The sequence below is a fragment of the Oncorhynchus clarkii genome, chromosome 2, assembly GCF_045791955.1.
Source record: "Oncorhynchus clarkii lewisi isolate Uvic-CL-2024 chromosome 2, UVic_Ocla_1.0, whole genome shotgun sequence".
NCBI classification, from domain to species: Eukaryota; Metazoa; Chordata; class Actinopteri; order Salmoniformes; family Salmonidae; genus Oncorhynchus; species Oncorhynchus clarkii.
In genome coordinates, this window is record NC_092148.1 from 85,957,788 (window position 1) to 85,977,795 (window position 20,008).

The 20,008-nt window shown below is 40.0% G+C and overlaps 1 protein-coding gene across 6 annotated transcripts in view; it reads left to right on the plus strand.

Annotated features, from left to right (window-relative positions):
* Positions 1-19,502, plus strand: part of LOC139375378 (anoctamin-1-like) — a 105,328-nt gene extending 85,826 nt beyond the window's left edge. For all 6 annotated transcript variants that reach the window (XM_071117139.1, XM_071117114.1, XM_071117123.1 and 3 more), the window contains 5 exons: positions 10,642-10,794; positions 12,080-12,132; positions 15,997-16,172; positions 17,414-17,519; positions 17,870-19,502. In XM_071117139.1, coding sequence (XP_070973240.1) covers positions 10,642-10,794; positions 12,080-12,132; positions 15,997-16,172; positions 17,414-17,519; positions 17,870-18,121 — 740 coding nt within the window. In that variant the 3' untranslated portion in view covers positions 18,122-19,502. The remainder of the gene's footprint in view (positions 1-10,641; positions 10,795-12,079; positions 12,133-15,996; positions 16,173-17,413; positions 17,520-17,869) is intronic.
* Positions 19,503-20,008: the final 506 nt, after the last annotated feature.

Genomic DNA, 20,008 nt, shown 5'->3' on the forward strand with positions numbered 1-20,008 from the left:
GTGTGTGTGTGTGTGTGTGTGTGTGTGTGTGTGTGGTGAACCGTATGACACTGCTACGGCTCCCTGTGAGACCTTTGGTATACAGCCTCCCCCAATCAGTCAGACTGACCCTTCTCTCTATAGAATGTGATCTTCAACTATGTCACTGTCCAAAAGTCAATATCATGTGAACCTTCATCTGGATATGCATGTCCTGTCCACGTTGTCCAGTTGATTTTAAAAGCATCTTTCTCTGCTTTGTATGTTCAGCTTGGTTTGACAGCGAGGTAGCAACAGCATTTGTTTCCGTCCTTCACTTTCCTATCAACATATGTGGTGATGGTTGCCTCACTTGCCTCTAGATTCTCCACCCATCTCCAAAAAGAGTGTGTACTTGGACTTGCGCACTAACCCTCATGGATTTCAAGTAATTAGACGGGTTACTCACACATATCTGCTTGTCCGGGACAAGAAGGAAAAAATGGTCCGACAAGAAGAATATAGATTTGCGTTGTCCGGGTGGTCAAACAAAGAAAATCACACAAAAATCGCAATATCAAACAATTACTCTGATCACAATTAGATCAGAGTGATCCCCTGGATGCGATGTGTTGCTGTTGTGTATTGCATTAACAGGCAGGGCGGTCTTTCAATCCTCCCCGGTTGTGAGATAAGATATTGAGATCAAAGAGCATGTGCACATTTGCTGATATTACTGGCTCATCATTGAGTTATTTGCACAGTTATAGCACATTTTTGGTCAGCAAATAAGCTTTGTACTGTCATTAAAATCCTGGAAAATGCACGCTGTGCGCATCAGCTGCATGTGTGCCAGAGGAGCGATAGGGAGACATGACAGCAGGTAGGCCTATAAAATAATAACAACAGACTAACTAGATAGCCAGTTCAAACCACATTGTGTACCCTGACTAGTTATCTAGTCTCGCTATTATCATGTCTTAATGTAATTGTCATGTCCGATGTCCTAAAATCTTTCCACTGACACGCAGTTGATGAATGGGTGCGTTATTAATAAACTAAAGTGTACTCTAGTGTAAAGTTGATGAATGGGTGCGTTATTACTCTAGTGTAAAGTTGATGAATGGGTGCGTTATTACTCCAGTGTAAAGTTGATGAATGGGTGCGTTATTAATAAACTAAAGTGTACTCTAGTGTAAAGTTGATGAATGGGTGCGTTATTACTCCAGTGTAAAGTTGATGAATGGGTGCGTTATTACTCCAGTGTAAAGTTGATGAATGGGTGCGTTATTAATAAACTAAAGCGTACTTCCAGTGTAAAGTTGATGAATGGGTGCGTTATTACTCCAGTGTAAAGTTGATGAATGGGTGCGTTATTAATAAACTAAAGCATACTCCAGTGTAAAATTGATGAATGGGTGCGTTATTACTCCGGTGTAAAGTTGATGAATGGGTGCGTTATTACTCCAGTGTAAAATTGATGAATGGGTGTGTTATGAATAAACTAAAAGGGTACTCCAGTGTAAAGTTGATGAATGGGTGCGTTATTACTCCAGTGTAAAGTTGATGAATGGGTGCGGTATTACTCCAGTGTAAAGTTGATGAATGGGTGCGTTATTAATAAACTAAAGCGTCTTTTGTGTAAAGTTGATGAATGGGTGCGTTATTACTCCAGTGTAAAGTTGATGAATGGGTGCGTTATTACTCCAGTGTAAAGTTGATGAATGGGTGCGTTATTAATAAACTAAAGCATACTCCAGTGTAAAGTTGATGAATGGGTGCGTTATTAATAATCTAAAGCGTCTCCAGTGTAAAGTTGATGAATGGGTGCGTTATTAATAAACTAAAGCGTACTCCAGTGTAAAGTTGATGAATGGGTGCGTTATTAATAATCTAAAGCGTCTCCAGTGTAAAGTTGATGAATGGGTGCGTTATTACTCCAGTGTAAAGTTGATGAATGGGTGTGTTATTAATAAACTAAAGCGTCTCCAATGTAAAGTTGATGAATGGGTGCGTTATTAATAAACTAAAGCGTACTCCAGTGTAAAGTTGATGAATGGGTGCGTTATTACTCCAGTGTAAAGTTGATTAATGGGTGCGTTATTAATAAACTAAAGCGTACTTCCAGTGTAAAGTTGATGAATGGGTGCGTTATTACTCCAGTGTAAAGTTGATGAATGGGTGCGTTATTAATAATCTAAAGCATACTCCAGTGTAAAATTGATGAATGGGTGCGTTATTACTCCGGTGTAAAGTTGATTAATGGGTGCGTTATTACTCCAGTGTAAAGTTGATGAATGGGTGCGTTATTAATAAACTAAAGCGTACTCCAGTGTAAAGTTGATGAATGGGTGCGTTATTAATAAACTAAAGTGTCTTTTGTGTAAAGTTGATGAATGGGTGCGTTATTACTCCAGTGTAAAGTTGATGAATAGGTGCGTTATTACTCCAGTGTAAAGTTGATGAATGGGTGCGTTATTAATAAACTAAAGCCTACTCCAGTGTAAAGTTGATGAATGGGTGCGTTATTAATAATCTAAAGCGTCTCCAGTGTAAAGTTGATGAATGGGTGCGTTATTAATAAACTAAAGCGTACTCCAGTGTAAAGTTCATGAATGGGTGTGTTATTAATAAACTAAAGCGTCTCCAATGTAAAGTTGATGAATGGGTGCGTTATTAATAAACTAAAGCGTACTCCAGTGTAAAGTTGATGAATGGGTGCGTTATTAGTCCAGTGTAAAGTTGATGAATGGGTGCGTTATTAATAAACTAAAGCGTACTTCCAGTGTAAAGTTGATGAATGGGTGCGTTATTACTCCAGTGTAAAGTTGATGAATGGGTGCGTTATTAATAATCTAAAGCATACTCCAGTGTAAAATTGATGAATGGGTGCGTTATTATTCCGGTGTAAAGTTGATGAATGGGTGCGTTATTACTCCAGTGTAAAGTTGATGAATGGGTGCGTTATTAATAAACTAAAGCATACTCCAGTGTAAAGTTGATGAATGGGTGCGTTATTAATAAACTAAAGCATACTCTAGTGTAAAGTTGATGAATGGGTGCGTTATTACTCCAGTGTAAAGTTGATGAATGGGTGCGTTATTAATAAACTAAAGCATACTCCAGTGTAAAGTTGATGAATGGGTGCGTTATTACTCCAGTGTAAAGTTCATGAATGGGTGTGTTATTAATAATCTAAAGCATACTCCAGTGTAAAGTTGATGAATGGGTGCATTATTAATAAACTAAAGCATACTCCAGTGTAAAGTTGATGAATGGGTGCGTTATTACTCCAGTGTAAAGTTGATGAATGGGTGCATTATTAATAAACTAAAGCATACTCCAGTGTAAAGTTGATGAATGGGTGCGTTATTGCTCCAGTGTAAAGTTGATGAATGGGTGCGTTATTACTCCAGTGTAAAGTTGATGAATGGGTGCATTATTAATAAACTAAAGCGTACTCCAGTGTAAAGTTGATGAATGGGTGCGTTATTAATAAACTAAAGCGTACTCCATTGTAAAGTTGATGAATGGGTGCGTTATTACTCCAGTGTAAAGTTGATGAATGGGTGCGTTATTAATAAACTAAAGCGTACTCCAGTGTAAAATAAATCTGACACTGTTTGAAAGCTGGGATTCCCCTCCATTCAACATTGGTCGTGTCAGTCTGAAATATATTCTTATAATAGCCTAATTGAGAAATATCTCCCATGCTGTCAATAGATCTCCCCTGAAACCTGAATATATTGCAAGGTTATAGACATGTCTTAGTTAGTTACCTTTTACTTTGAAGTAGCCTGCTTTAGCCCTGATTCATTGAAAAATACATTATTTTATTAAGACAAAAAGTATTTGGTTGTAATTGTAACATTTATATATTTTAAAGTCTATGAAGAGTGGCTAACCATCTGCCAAGAGAGCCTTCAAGAGGCAGTGTTGTATTTTGAGAAAGGCTTGAATATGCAAAGAAACAAATAGGCAGAGAGTATAGTATTTTTTTTGACGGATTCTCTGTAGTAACAGGCCTAATAATGATAATAATTACTTTAATTTAGTGTTTTCTAGCATCATACAATTTACAGCTATTTCACCTTTTTGGCCCATAGTGTTAAATCACTTCTTTTTTTTGTGACTTGAGCTTTCGGACAAGTAAAAAATCTGTCCCAGTGGCTAAAAAAGTTTGTGTCAATCCTTGCCTCTTGCACACTACCTTACACACAGACTTTGTCAACAGAGTGGCAAAGCAGAAGTTGTGGAATCAATAAGGACTGTGGTCCCCACTGAATAATCTCAGAGTTTATTTCTGTTGGCCAGAGAACCAATGAGATGCTGTCATGAACAAAACAAACAGTCTTGTACATGTTGTTATGGAAATCTTAAATCTTTAAACCACATGATCACAATTGCACATGTACAACCTCTTGGTTCACTGCATTCCAATCTTCCTGCTGCGTCACCATGTCTGTGTCAATGACGGATTTCACCTGTATTCCTACACTTAGGACTTCAAAGTATATCTTAGCTTTGTATAATACACTCAAAACATCTATTATATTTATCATTGTGATTCAGGATATGATATGTCCCACCAACATTCGTCAAATATACAGAAAACCCTAAAATTGCAGAAATAAGTACATGTAAATCAATTATGAGAGAATTGTCAGATTAAAATAGCAGTGCAGATGACACTCTTTTGCTAAGTGCAGAGATGTATTGTAAATCAATTTGTAGGGGAATTTGTGGCGCAGCAGAAACTTCAGCGTACCCCAAATCCAGAGGTTGTGAGTTCAAATCCCAGGTGTGGTCACAGTGATATTGTCATTGATGAAAGATTTGTACACTGTTTTATCTGAACAGCGTATCACTTACCTTAAAACCCCCATACCATTAAAAAAAAAAAACGTGAAATTTGCAGTTTCACATTTGAAAACCACATTTTCACATGAAATCGCATTTTCACATGAGAAATAACAGTTTTCAAATGTTGAGCTGAAATTTCCACAAAACAAAATAGACAAGTGATGTCAGTTGTTCACATATGAAACCATACAGGATGTTCATATGTATTCAATATAGAGTTCACATGTAAATTAACACCACCTTTTCACATGTGAGGAGAATAACATGTTTTCACCACACATGTGAATTTCAGATTCACATGTGGAATTTGTAGTTTCACATGTGAACATTTTATTTGCCTTTCCATATTTTCAAACCTAACTCTCACATGTGGAATTGCCTTTTCACATGTGGAAAAACTCAGATGTTGTCATGTGTAGTTACATGGTATCACAACAGTGGTGAACCAACTTTACATGTTTCCACCTTTAAGGTTATATAATATCTCAAAGCATCACAGTGATATTTTCTAGTACGTGATACAATTCAACATGAAACTTTAATCTAAGTGCAGGGAACAAGGAAGCACATGTATGACATTTTGCATCCCCATGTTGTCACATTTATTTAACATAAGATCATGTTTTCACACTCACATGTAGTTTTGTGTAGTTTCATGTTATCACATTACCTTACGTTACCACATAAGATCACGTGATCTTACTGAAGTGAACCTATGTCGTGAGAGAATTGTGATAGGCTTTCATGTTAGTTGAGTAACTAGAATCAATCAATTGAGTCAAACAAGAAAATATTTTTAGACTGTCTCTCCAGCTGGCTCCAGCTTCAACCCTACAGGTGTGTTAGATAGATTGAAGGATTAGATAGAGATGGATTTTTATTTAGTATTGACTTTAATCTTGATGAAATCTCAGGTGGCTGGCTTTAGCAAATGTCAGAGGTAGAAGTCATTAATGGATGTGTGCGAGCCGAAGGCCATTTTCCTCGGCTAGCTAATTAGAACCCATGTCTTTTGATGACCTAGTAGAAGATATTAATGATTCCTGAAATATTTAACAGGGTATTGAATAGCGTTTCAAAGGCTGTATGGGGGGGAAAAAAAGATTTTTGCGGGGTAAGAACTCCAGTTTTTAGACGAAGATAATTTAGTTGGGTTTATTACTATTGTGAAGCAACATTGATTGAGTAGAATGTAGCTTACTGCCATTTCGGTCTTGGACAGTTTCATGCTGTTGAAGGGTAAAACTTCTGGCTGGCTTCATGTGATTCATGTGCTCAGCACATACTTTTTATGGAGGGAAACAAAATGTAAAGCAGAACCATATCAAATGAAACACACTGAGTGTACAAAACATTAATATTAATATCCTGATATTGAGTTGCACCCCCTTTTGTATTCAGAACAGCCTCAATTCATCAGGGCACGGTCTCTACAAGGTGTTGCTTTCCACAGGGATGCTGGCCCATGTTGCTTCCAATGCTTCCTACAGTTGTGTCAAGTTGGCTGGTCCACCACCCAAAGGACACCCATTCTTTATACACACAGGAAACTGTTGAGCGTGAAAAACCCTTGACACACTCACACTGGTGCTCCTGGCACCTACTACCATACCCCATTCAAAGGTACTTTGAATGTACTCTTTTGTCTTGACCATTCACCCTCTGAATGACAGAAATGCACAATCCATGTCTCAATTGTCTCAAGGTTTAAAAATACTTATTTAATTAACCTGTCTTCTCCCGTTCGTCTACACTGATTTAAGTGGATTTAACAAGTGACATCAACAAGGGATCATAGCTTTCACCTGGATTCACCTGGTCAGTCTATGTCATGGAAAGAGCAGGTGTTCCTAATGTTTTGTCCAAGCAGTGTACTTCCTCCCTGTGTAGGAATTGGCCAGAAATCATTTTGGAATTATTCCGGGAACCCATTCCTCTTTTTTACTTGAGAAATGCGCCCTAAGCCAAGCACAATGAGAAGGGGATGTAGCTAATTGAATGAATGACTTCCTTCCTCCATACCAAACCTACACCCTGGGCCTTCTTCATTACAGACAGCAGTGTTTTTACTCAGCAGATCTTCCTGTTGGCACACACCTCTGCCAGATTCTCCATCAGGCTCTATTTACTTTGACTTGCTGTTTGGTCCATGGCCCACATCTCTCTTTTCCTGCCTTCTTCTTCTTCTTCTTCTTCTTCTTCTTCATTTTCTTCTCTCTCTCTCTCTCTCTCTCTCTCTCTCTCTCTCTCTCTCTCTCTCTCTTGCCCAACATCCACCTATCTTTGGAGCTGGCATTGGCAGGCATATACCTCAACTCTCAAGTGAAAAGAGCAGCAGTGTTTTAATCTATTACATCAGGAGACTTATACACAATTAGTACTTAGGTTAGCATATATTTGCAGTGTAAGATGGCTGTTAAGACAGCTCTAAAGGAAGACATTGTTTGTTCTCTGTCTGAACTTTGTACTCTTGAGAAAGTCTTAAACAACTGAAGAGTCCAGTCACAGGGCTTTTAACTTACTTCACTTTCTCAAGAGGCAGTGTCTCTCAGTTAATGCCTGGTAAGTAGGCCTATTCTCAGGACACAGAGAGTTTTAGGCTTAACTTAAATGTTCATGGCATCGCGAAGATACTGTAGGCTAATTTCACCCTACCGCATTATGGTGTCATGGATATTATGATATCATTAAGGAAATGTTCTTATGTTCCCAACGGACTATTTGTCCAAACCTTCACCAGTCACAGCCAAGATCCACATATTTATTATAGCAGTTGTACATTTTTCACAGAATCCTGCACCTTGTAGTGGTGTTGGATTTCCCCTCGAGGGGCTCTTGAAGAGCACCTGCTTCTCGAACACAACTGAGCAATTAGAGTGACATTAGAGAGTACTGGAGTTGTGAGGAGGGAGTGCATTAGAGAGTGCATTAGAGAGTACTGGAGAGTGACATTAGAGAGTACTGGAGAGTGACATTAGAGAGTACTGGAGTTGTGAGGAGGGAGTGACATTAGAGAGTACTGGAGAGTGACATTAGATAATACTGGAGTTGTGAGGAGGGAGTGCATTAGAGAGTACTGGAGAGTGACATTAGAGGAGGGACATTAGAGGAGGGAATGACATTATATAATACTGGAGTTGTGGGGAGGGAATGACATTATATAATACTGGAGTTGTGGGGAGGGAGTGACATTAGAGAATACTGGAGTTGTGGAGAGGGAGTGACATTATATAATACTGGGGTTGTGGGGAGGGTGTGACATTAGAGAATACTGGGGTTGTGGGGAGGGAGTGACATTAGAGAATACTGGGGTTGTGGGGAGGGAGTGACATTATATAATACTGGGGTTGTGGGGAGGGTGTGACATTAGAGAATACTGGGGTTGTGGGGAGGGAGTGACATTAGAGAATACTGGGGTTGTGGGGAGGGAGTGACATTATATAATACTGGGGTTGTGGGGAGGGAGTGACATTAGAGAATACTGGGGTTGTGGGGAGGGAGTGACATTATATAATACTGGGGTTGTGGGGAGGGAGTGACATTAGAGAGTACTGAGGTTGTGGGGAGGGAGTGACATTAGAGAATACTGGGGTTGTGGGGAGGGAGTGACATTAGAGAGTACTGGGGTTGTGGGGAGGGAGTGACATTAGAGAGTACTGGGGTTGTGGGGAGGGAGTGACATTAGAGAATACTGGGGTTGTGGGGAGGGAGTGACATTAGAGAATACTGGGGTTGTGGGGAGGGAATGACATTAGAGAATACTGGGGTTGTGAGGAGGGAGTGACATTAGAGAGTACTGGGGTTGTGGGGAGGGAGTGACATTATATAATACTGGGGTTGTGGGGAGGGAGTGACATTATATAATACTGGGTTGTGGGGAGGGAGTGACATTAGAGAGTACTGGGGTTGTGGGGAGGGAGTGACATTAGAGAATACTGGGGTTGTGGGGAGGGAGTGACATTAGAGAATACTGGGGTTGTGGGGAGGGAGTGACATTAGAGAATACTGGGGTTTGCACACTCTTGGTATTCTCTCAACTAGCTTCATGAGATTGTCACCTGGAATGCATTTCAATTAACTGGTGTGCCGTCTTAACAGTTAATTTGTTGAATTTCTTTCCTTCTTAATGTGTTTGAGCCAATCAGTTGTGTTGTGACAAGGTAGGAGGGGTATACAGAAGATAGTCCTATTTGGTAAAAGACCAAGTCCATATTATGAAAAGCTCAAATAGGCAAAGAGAAACAACAGTCCATCATTACTTTAAGACATGAAGGTCAGTCAATCCGGAATATGTCAAGAACTTTGAACATTTCTTCAAGTGCAGTTCAAAAACCATCTGGCGCTATGATGAAACTGACTCTCATGAGGACCACCACAGGAAAGGAAGACCCAGAGTTATCTCTTCTGCAGAGGATACGTTCAATGGAGTTACTAGCCTCAGAAATGTCAGCAAAAATAAATGCTTCACAGAGTTCAAATAACAGACACATCTCAACATCAACTGTTCAGAGCAGACTGTGGGGATCAGATCTTCATGTCGAATTACTGCAACGAAACCACTACTAAAGGACACCAGTAAGAAGAAGAGATTTTCTTGGGCCAAGAAACACGAGCAATGGATACTAAACAGGTGGAAATTTGTCATTTGGTCTGATGAGTCCAAATTGGAGATTTTTGCTTCCAACCGCCGTGTCTTTGTGAGACATGGTGTGGGTGAACGGATGATCTCTGCATGTGTGGTTCCCACCGTAAAGCATCGAGGAGGGGTTGTGATGGTGTGGGGGTGCTTTACTGGTGACACTGTCTGTGATTTATTTAGAATTCAAGGCACACTTAACCAGCTTGGCTACCACAGCATTCTGCAGCAATATGCCATCCCATCTGGTTTGAGCTTAGTGGGACTATAATTTATTTTTCAACAGTACAATGACCCAACACACCTCCAGGCTGTATAAGGCCTATTTGACCAAGAAGGAGAGTGATGGAGTGCTGCATCAGATGACCTGGCCTCCACAATCACCCAACCTGACACCAAATTGAGATTGTTTGGGATGAGTTGGACCGCAGAGTGAAGGAAAAGCAGCCAACAAGTGCTCAGCATTATGGTGGAACTCTTTCAAGACTGTTGGAAAAGCATTCCAGGTGAAGGCAGTTGAGAGAATACCAAGAGTGTGCAAAGCTGTCATCAAGGCAAAGGGTGTCTATTTGAAGAATCTCAAATAATAAATATATTTTGATTTGTTAAACACTTTTTTGGCTACTACATGATTCCATATGTGTTATTTCATGGTTTTGATGTCTTCACTATTATTCTACAATGTAGAAAATAGTAAAATAAAGAAAACCCTTGAATGAGTAGGTGTTCTAAAACTTTTGACCAGTAGTGTATATGTGTATACATATATATATATTTTTTAAATATACATTTACATGGGTCATTCAATGGTGTCTTGTTATCCTAAATGTGATGAGCACATTGGCATGTTTTAGAGCTAGCTATAGTATGTGATGTGAGGTTCAGATCATCTCTCCTGATTGGTTTGTTAGGTCTTGTCAAGTGATTAGGGCATGCATTCATAAAGCATCTTAGAATTTAAGTGCTTATCTAGGATCAAGTTGCACCTGTCCATTAATTGTGTTCATTATGATCTAAAAGGCTAAACTGATCCTATATCAGTACTCCTACTATGAGAGGCTCTTTCCTACAGCAGGCCCTGGTGAACAGACCGATCAGGCTGAAAGACATACTGTATACCCTACGTGTATTCCGTGCGATGATGTAAAGCTGATGGATGTCTCTCTATCTCTGTGTCCTTGCAGTAATCCAGTTTGGGTTTGTGACCCTGTTCGTGGCATCGTTCCCGCTGGCCCCACTTTTCGCCCTCCTTAACAACATCATCGAGATACGCCTGGATGCCAAGAAGTTTGTGGCCGAGCTCAGGAGGCCAGTCGCTGCAAGGGCAAAAGACATTGGTGGGTTCAAAGTTCAGCCTCTGACTGTTCACTCTTTAAGCACACAGGTTATATTTTTTAATTAGACTTTGATGTATTCCTTTCACAATAATAAACCTCATATTGAATTCAGTCCAATACAAGTGATTTACAGAGAGAAAAAAACATTCTGGTTATTTCTGAGTTCTTCCTGACCGTGTGACTAGATGACCAGGAAGTCACTTTTGCTTATCGAAAGTGTTCCACAGGGATGCTGGCCCTTGTTGGCTCCACTGCTTCCAACAGTTGTGTCAAATTGGCTGAATGTGATACACACAGGAAACTGTTGAGTGTGAAAAACCCAGCAGTTTTGCAGTTCTTGACACAAACCGGTGCGCCTGGCATCTACTACCATACTTTAACCCGTTCAAAGGCACTTAAATATTTCATTTTGCCAATTCATCCTCCCGAATGGCACACATCCATGTCTCAATTGACTCAAGGCTTAAAAATCCTTCTTTAACCTGTCTCAACCCTTTCGTCTATAATGATTGAAGTGGATTTAACAAGTGACATCAATAAAGAATCATAGCTTTCACCTGGATTCACCTGGTCAGTCTGTGTCAGGGAAAGAGCAGGTGTTCTAAATGTTTTGTACACTCAGTGTATATACAGGTTAAAATGAAAATGAACTCATGTGGTTAGGTAAAAACATAGGAATGCAAATGTGATCTAGTGGTTTCTATTCTATATTCATTCAAACCTACAAACGTAAATAGAGGGGGAATTTGTCCTGCTGATGTATTATGGGAATTGTTATGCTTGTGTTTTTATAATATTTAGCACTTTTGTTTTCTTAACTAAACGTCAGATTGACATAGATCCAGGCATAAAACTCATACCATCCCACAACAGTATTGTAGAGGCATTAATCCCAAGACAATGACTGTAGAGGAAGGGAACAAAAGGGGGGTTCACTACAGTATGTGATTTGCTGCTCTAAGTAATCTATAGATTTATTATAAGGCTCCAAGTGGCACAACGGTCTAAGGCACTGCATCTCAATGCTAGAGGCATCACCACAGACACCCTGGTTTGAATCCAGGCTGCATCACAACCGGCCATGATTGGGAGTCCAATAGGGCAGCGCACAATTGGCCCAGCGTCGTCCGGTTTTGGCCGGTGTAGGCCGTCATTGTAAATAAGAATTTGTTCTTAACTGACTTGCCTAGTTAAATGAAGGTTAAATAATTAAAATATAAGATTGTAATAACACAGACCATCAAGAGTTCTGACTCTCATGTTTTTCTTTCTTCTCTGATTCTAGGAATATGGTACAACCTTCTCCGAGCTGTGGCTAAAGTGGCCGTCATCATAAATGTAAGTCATTCTGGTCATCCCAGCAAAATATAATGGTGGAAGTTGACCAAATGATGAAAACCCCCCCACAATTCCGGCACTTTAACATATACTGTTTTGATTTAGATAGGGGAGTCATTGAAATGTTCTGCAGAAGTTTTTTTTTTATCCATCTTATTCATTCCTCAACCCCCTCAACAATAACAAGTCTGCACTAGAACGGGTTTTCATTGAAGCTAAGCCTGGTCCACATTTAAGAGCCAGTCCTTTACTGTGAATATATGTCAACACTCTTGGGGGGGTTGCTTGTAAAACCTCATAATTAGGCTTTTACATGGTTTCACCTCTAAAACTACTAACCCTTGATGCAGAAAAGACCATACTTGGTCAGAAGGAGAGTTAACGTGGTCATAAATCCTGCAGACTCTCATTTCACTTCCAAAGGGTTCACCATTGTCATGGTGATGTTGAAGTGAGATCCAGATCTGGGTTATTTATGACAATGGAGGCTTTCGATCAAAATGGAAGGGAGGGAATTCCTCACCTCCATCCTCCACTTATTCAGAGTGTTACCGATGGAACAGGATGCCAATGTTTCTTAACTTTAATGCCTTTAATACCTTCTATGTTTATGTGCTGGCAAATCTCTGAACACAGAACAAAATCTCACATGGGCACTGGCCAGCTTCTCGGGTTAGGGTTAGGGCTAACATTTACGTTGACAGTCATATATGTTGACTGACAGATAGCTGCCGATGTACAGTGCCTTGCAAAAGTATTCATCCCCTTTGGAATTTTTCCTATTATTTTTGCATTACAACCTGTAATTTAAATGGATTTTTATTTGGATTTCATGTACTGGACATACACAAAATAGTCCAAATTGGTGGATATGTATACACCCCCTTTGCGATGAAGCCACTAAATAAGATCTGGTGCAACCAATTACATAATTAGTTAAATAAAGTCCACCTGTGTGCAATCTAAGTGTCACATGATCTGTCACATGATCCCAGTATACAGTGCCTTGCGAAAGTATTCGGCCCCCTTGAACTTTGCGACCTTTTGCCACATTTCAGGCTTCAAACATAAAGATATAAAACTGTATTTTTTTGTGAAGAATCAACAACAAGTGGGACACAATCATGAAGTGGAACGACATTTATTGGATATTTCAAACTTTTTTAACAAAGCAAAAACTGAAGAATTGGGCGGGCAAAATTATTCAGCCCCTTTACTTTCAGTGCAGCAAAATCTCTCCGGAAGTTCAGTGAGGATCTCTGAATGATCCAATGTTGACCTAAATGACTAATGATGATAAATACAATCCACCTGTGTGTAATCAAGTCTCCGTATAAATGCACCTGCACTGTGATAGTCTCAGAGGTCCGTTAAAAGCGCAGAGAGCATCATAAAGAACAAGGAACACACCAGGCAGGTCCGAGATACTGTTGTGAAGAAGTTTAAAGCCGGATTTGGATACAAAAAGATTTCCCAAGCTTTAAACATCCCAAGGAGCACTGTGCAAGCGATAATATTGAAATGGAAGGAGTATCAGACCACTGAAAATCTACCAAGACCTTGCCGTCCCTCTAAACTTTCAGCTCATACAAGGAGAAGACTGATCAGAGATGCAGCCAAGAGGCCCATGATCACTCTGGATGAACTGCAAAGATCTACAGCTGAGGTGGGAGACTCTGTCCATAGGACAACAATCAGTCGTATATTGCACAAATCTGGCCTTTATGGAAGAGTGGCAAGAAGAAAGCCATTTCTTAAAGATATCCATAAAAAGTGTTGTTTAAAGTTTGCCACAAGCCACCTGGGAGACACACCAAACATGTGGAAGAAGGTGCTCTGGTCAGATGAAACCAAAATTGAACTTTTTGGCAACAATGCAAAACGTTATGTTTGGTGTAAAAGCAACACAGCTGAACACACCATCCCCACTGTCAAACATGGTGGTGGCAGCATCATGGTTTGGGCCTGCTTTTCTTCAGCAGGGACAGGGAAGATGGTTAAAATTGATGGGAAGATGGATGGAGCCAAATACAGGACCATTCTGGAAGAAAACCTGATGGAGTCTGCAAAAGACCTGAGACTGGGACGGAGATTTGTCTTCCAACAAGACAATGATCCAAAACATAAAGCAAAATATACAATGGAATGGTTCAAAAATAAACATATCCAGGTGTTAGAATGGCCAAGTCAAAGTCCAGACCTGAATCCAATCGAGAATCTGTGGAAAGAACTGAAAACTGCTGTTCACAAATTCTCTCCATCCAACCTCACTGAGCTCGAGCTGTTTTGCAAGGAGGAATGGGAAAAAATGTCAGTCTCTCGATGTGCAAAACTGATAGAGACATACCCCAAGCGACTTACAGCTGTAATCGCAGCAAAAGGTGGCGCTACAAAGTATTAACTTAAGGGGGCTGAATAATTTTGCACGCCCAATTTTTCAGTTTTTGATTTGTTAAAAAGCTTGAAATATCCAATAAATGTCGTTCCACTTCATGATTGTGTCCCACTTGTTGTTGATTCTTCACAAAAAAATACAGTTTTATATCTTTATGTTTGAAGCCTGAAATGTGGCAAAAGGTCGCAAAGTTCAAGGGGGCCGAATACTTTCGCAAGGCACTGTATATACACCTGTTCTGAAAGGCCCCAGAGTCTGCAACACCACTAAGCAAGGGGCACCACCAAGCAAGCAGCACCATGAAGACCAAGGAGCTCTCCAAACAGGTCAGGGGCAATGTTGTGGAGAAGTACAGATCAGGGTTTGGTTATAAAAAAGTATCCGAAACTTTGAACATCCCACGAAGCACCATTAAATCCATTATTTAAAAAATGGAAAGAATATGGCTCAACAAACCTGCCAAAACTCAAGGACCAGGCAAGAAGGGCTTTAATCAGAGCGGCAACAAAGAGACCAAAGATAACCCTGAAGGAGCTGCAAAGCTCCACAGCGGAGATTGGAGTATCCATCCATGGGACCACTTTAAGCCGTACACTCCACAGAGCTGGGCTTTACTGACGTGTGCCCAGAAAAAAGCCATTGTTCACCAAAAGACATGTGGGAGACTTCTCAAACATGTGGAGCACGGTACTCTGGTCAGATGAGACTAAAATTGAGTTTTTTGGCTATCAAGGAAAATACTATGTCTGGCGCAAACCCAACACCTCACATCACCCCGAGAACACCATCCCCACAGTGAAGCATGGTGGTGGCAGCATCATGCATCAATCCAATTGAGAATCTGTGGTATGACTTAAAGATTGCTGTACACCAGCGGAACCCATCCAACTTGAAGTAGCTGGAGCAGTTTTGCCTTGAAGAATGGGCAAAAATCCCAGTGGCTAGATGTGCCAAGCTTATAGAGACATATCCCACGAGACTTGCAGATGTAATTGCTGCAAAAGGTGGCTCTACAAATTATTGAATTTGGGGGGGGGGGGGGGGTGAATTGTTTTGCATGCTCAAGTTTTGGTGTTTTTTTGTCTTATTTCTTGTTTCTTTCACAATAAAAAATATTTTGCATCTTCAAAGTGGTAGGCATGTTGTGTTAATCAAATTATACAAACCCCCCCAAAATCCATTTTAATTCCATGTTGTAAGGCAACAAAATAGGAAAAATGCCAAGGGGGGTGAATACTTTCGCAAGCCACTGTAGAGGGTATGCAAGTACATTAAAGACAGCGCTCCTTTTATTGAAGTTGACCATTATATTCAACCTAAAGCATATATCATTAGGGCGGGTTTCCACCTGGTATTACCATGTGACTTTCGTTCACCGAACAAGATGATCCAATCCCTGTCTGTTGATGCCAGGTGTAAACACGTGTCTTCAGGTGCTTTGGCATTGATCACTGTCTGCCTCTCTCCAGGCGTTTGTGATCTCCTTCACGTCAGACTTCATCCCGAGGCTGGTCTACCAGTACATGTACAGCCCAGACGGCTCCATGCACGGCTTCGTCAACCACACCCTGTCCTACTTCAACGTGAGCAACTTCCAGGACGGTAAAGAACCTATGGACCCACAGCATCAGGTGGAGATGTGTAGGTGAGTTTACACACAACACTGACTGACTGTGTGAAGTTTTTATGTGATACGTGTTTCATTGATTGTTATAAACTGGGTGGGTCAAGCCCAGAATGCTGATTGGTTGACAGCTCTTGTATATCAGACCGTATACCACGGGTATGACAAAACATAAATTTTTACTGCTATAGTTACGTTGATAACCAGTTTATGATAGCAATAAGGTTAGTGGTATATCGTCAATATAACACGGCTAAGGGCTGTATCCAGGCACTCCACGTTGCGTCGTGCTTAAGAACAGTCCTTAACCGTTGTACAGTATATTGGCCATATACCACACCCCTTCAGGTATAATTGCTTAAATATAGAAGAAGCCTATTACCTGCTGTGGTGCATGATCTGGTTGTATTGGACGAAGCTATCAATAACTGAGGAGCCAGCAAACAGCCTCAGCCTCCTCATAGAAAAGACTGTGTGTGTGTGTGTATGTGTGTGTGTGTGTGTGTGTGTGTGTGTGTGTGTGTGTGTGTGTGTGTGTGTGTGTGTGTGTGTGTGTGTGTGTGTGTGTGTGTGTGTGTGTGTGTGTGTGTGTTTCTTATTGCTTAATTGTACATACTGTAAGCAAATAAACAGATGCCTTAAGTTACAAAAACATATCATGTGCAATAAATATTACAGCCATACTACAGCCAAGAAATATTACAGCAATACTACAGCCAAGAAATATTACAGCCATACTACAGCCAATAAATATTACAGCCATACTACAGCCAATAAATATTACAGCCATACTACAGCCAATAAATATTACAGCCATACTACAGCCAATAAATATTACAGCCATAATACAGCCAATAAATATTACAGCCATACTACAGCCAATACATATTACAGCCATACTACAGCCAATAAATATTACAGCCATAATACAGCCAATAAATATTACAGCCATACTACAGCCAATAAATATTACAGCCATACTACAGCCAATAAATATTACAGCCATAATACAGCCAATAAATATTACAGCCATACTACAGCCAATAAATATTACAGCCATAATACAGCCAATAAATATTACAGCCATACTACAGCCATACTACAGCCAATAAATATTACAGCCATAATACAGCCAATAAATATTACAGCCATACTTAAAGTTACTGTGGCGTTTATTTACCGTACCTTTACAGTAAATATTTTGCTATCTGTTGTAATGTTTTCTGGTTTAGTCACTGTAATCAGCTGACTCTTGACTCCAGGTATAAAGACTACAGGGAGCCCCCATGGTCCAACACACCCTACGTCATCTCTAAAGAGTTCTGGGCGGTCCTGGCTGCCAGACTGGCCTTCGTCATCGTCTTCCAGGTGAGACGAGGAGTCCCTTTATAGTTTAAAAGACTGCATATGCCGAAAAGGATTGGGGATCTTTATTATGGGCCTATGTTCCTCCAGGAATGAAAAGGGTTAAACAAAAGCAAACAGTTGCAGTTCTATTGTACAGTTCATCTGTCATGCCAGACTTCAGCTAATTTGCAATATTCTGAGACACACTCGTTTGGCTCTCCGAGATACTGTATGTTAACTGTTTCCTGCTTGTTCACCATGCTGTCGCTCACTTCCCTGTGTTTGTGTTTGTTCGTGTTTGTTTGTGTGTGTGTGTGTGTGTGCGTGCCTGATTCCTGCTGTGTGCGTGCCTGTTTCTCCCTTCCCCGTAGAATGTGGTGATGCTGATGAGTGACATCGTGGACTGGCTGATCCCAGACATCCCTAAAGACATCAGCCTTCAGATCCACAAGGAGAAGATCCTGATGGTGGAGCTGTTCATGAAGGAGGAACAGGGCAAGATTCAGTTCATAGACAGCATGATGCCTTGTGGTGGCAAGGAGAAGCGCAACAACCATGCCCCTATAGCCCGCTCACGCTCCATCCCACACACACACAGTCACACACACGCCAACAACTTCTAGCAGCTACTGTAAGGTGTAGCCTAGCTAGCCAGGCAAAGGGTTACTACTGTCTGTATCCTTTTCCTTGTGCAGACATTCCATAGAAAGGGAGAGGTGCTCCCTGCAAGATGTTGTTGAGGCCCAACGAGGAGAAACAGAAACTGTCCCAGTTCTCAATGCCTATCTGTCAAACCTCTCAGTGAATAACTAGCTAACTAGCTAACTGCCAACAAGTTAACTAACTGCCAACTACTGGGGTCATGGGCTTAGAGGTCGCAAATATGCCATTTAGCTAACGCTTTTATCCAAAGCGACTTACAGTAGTGCAAATTATAGCGGACCATGTTCAATGAGAGAAAAAAGTATTTACATTTTTTTTTCTCCTTTGCATAATGCTGTCAAGAAAATGTATTTTGTAACATGCTTTACAGTACTGTATGTCTGGCATACAAGGTATTTCTATGTTTGCCTCTTTTTAAAAGGATGTAGATGATACGTTATCCTTTACTGTTATGACTCAACCATGTTCATGGTGCAAACAATCACTCTCGGAATACGCTACATGTTTTATTCAATTACAACATATTTTCTTTCTTCATGTGCTTTGTTCTCAAAATTAATATTTTTTATTTACATATTTTATTGATTATATTTTCATCGATTAAACATTTAAAAAGTCATTGGATATTATGAAATGTATGTGTGTAGAGCAGATAATATAATCTTATTCTTAAATGGGTGACATGTTTTTTATGTCTTTGATACAAAGATCTCAAATGGTATTAGCTACCAAGCTCATTATTAGTTAACAAGCTGACAGTTGAGGGCTGTTTGTGGGCTCCCATGCTACCATAGAGTTAAAGCAGTTATTACATGGACTGTATTATAGCATAAGAGTCAAAAGGCTCTGTTTAACAGATACTTCTAAACATAGTAAAATAGGTTGAATTACTTTACTTCAGAACATAATAAACTCAGCAGTGTTACAAATATCCCCTGTTATAAAATGCACAGTTCAGGCCAGTCTATCCCTGCCATAATACAGACTGATCCTCTATGGCTTCTTTTCTGCTTCAAAGCCAGGCAGGATATTATTTTTTAAACTGTACTTAAAACTGTATATTGTTTACACTTACTTCTGTCTACTGGATATACTAAGAAATATAATATTTCTCGTTCTTTACTTGCCGTTCTTCAGAAGACAAGGACACTTTGATCCTTTTATATGTCAAACTAATGTATTCATACAAAAGTGAACAACATTTCATAGCAGCATATTTGACTGTATTGATACCGACTATGTTGTAAATGTTTAGGAGAATCTGCCTATTCTTATTTGATGTGACGTTGAATAAATAATGCATTAAATTGAATGTAAACAATAAATATATGTTGCTGTGGGTATTGAGTGACTTTGTTTTCTTAGGGAAGGAAGAGCAACACACACGGAACAGGATTGTGGCCTTTGCAGTAACTCAGAATTTTAAAATAGAGTATCCGTATCAAATTCAATAGAATCTCTTAAAAAATTTTTTTTTTTTACAATCAGATATTATTACCTTCAGTTATTACCTTATTACCTTATTACCTTCAGTGTTTAGTACCATGAAATGTTAATGTGAATCATGACTTTTGAATTTCAAAATAACGTTGTACTTTATTTTGATAACATCACCCATAACCGTGTTTACCAAGTCATATAACTTCCTATAACTTCCTATAACTTCCTATCCTTCCTATCCTTCCTATCCTTACCTTGCAGTGATCTGGAAGCGGTGTTATTTGAGATAGGCCAGACCTGACCCAGGACAGGACAGACGCTTTAAACTTCAGGAGATGGAACTTACTCAGACAAAGCACTTCATGATAATAAAGGGAAATGTTCCATCTCTGCTTGACAACCCAACA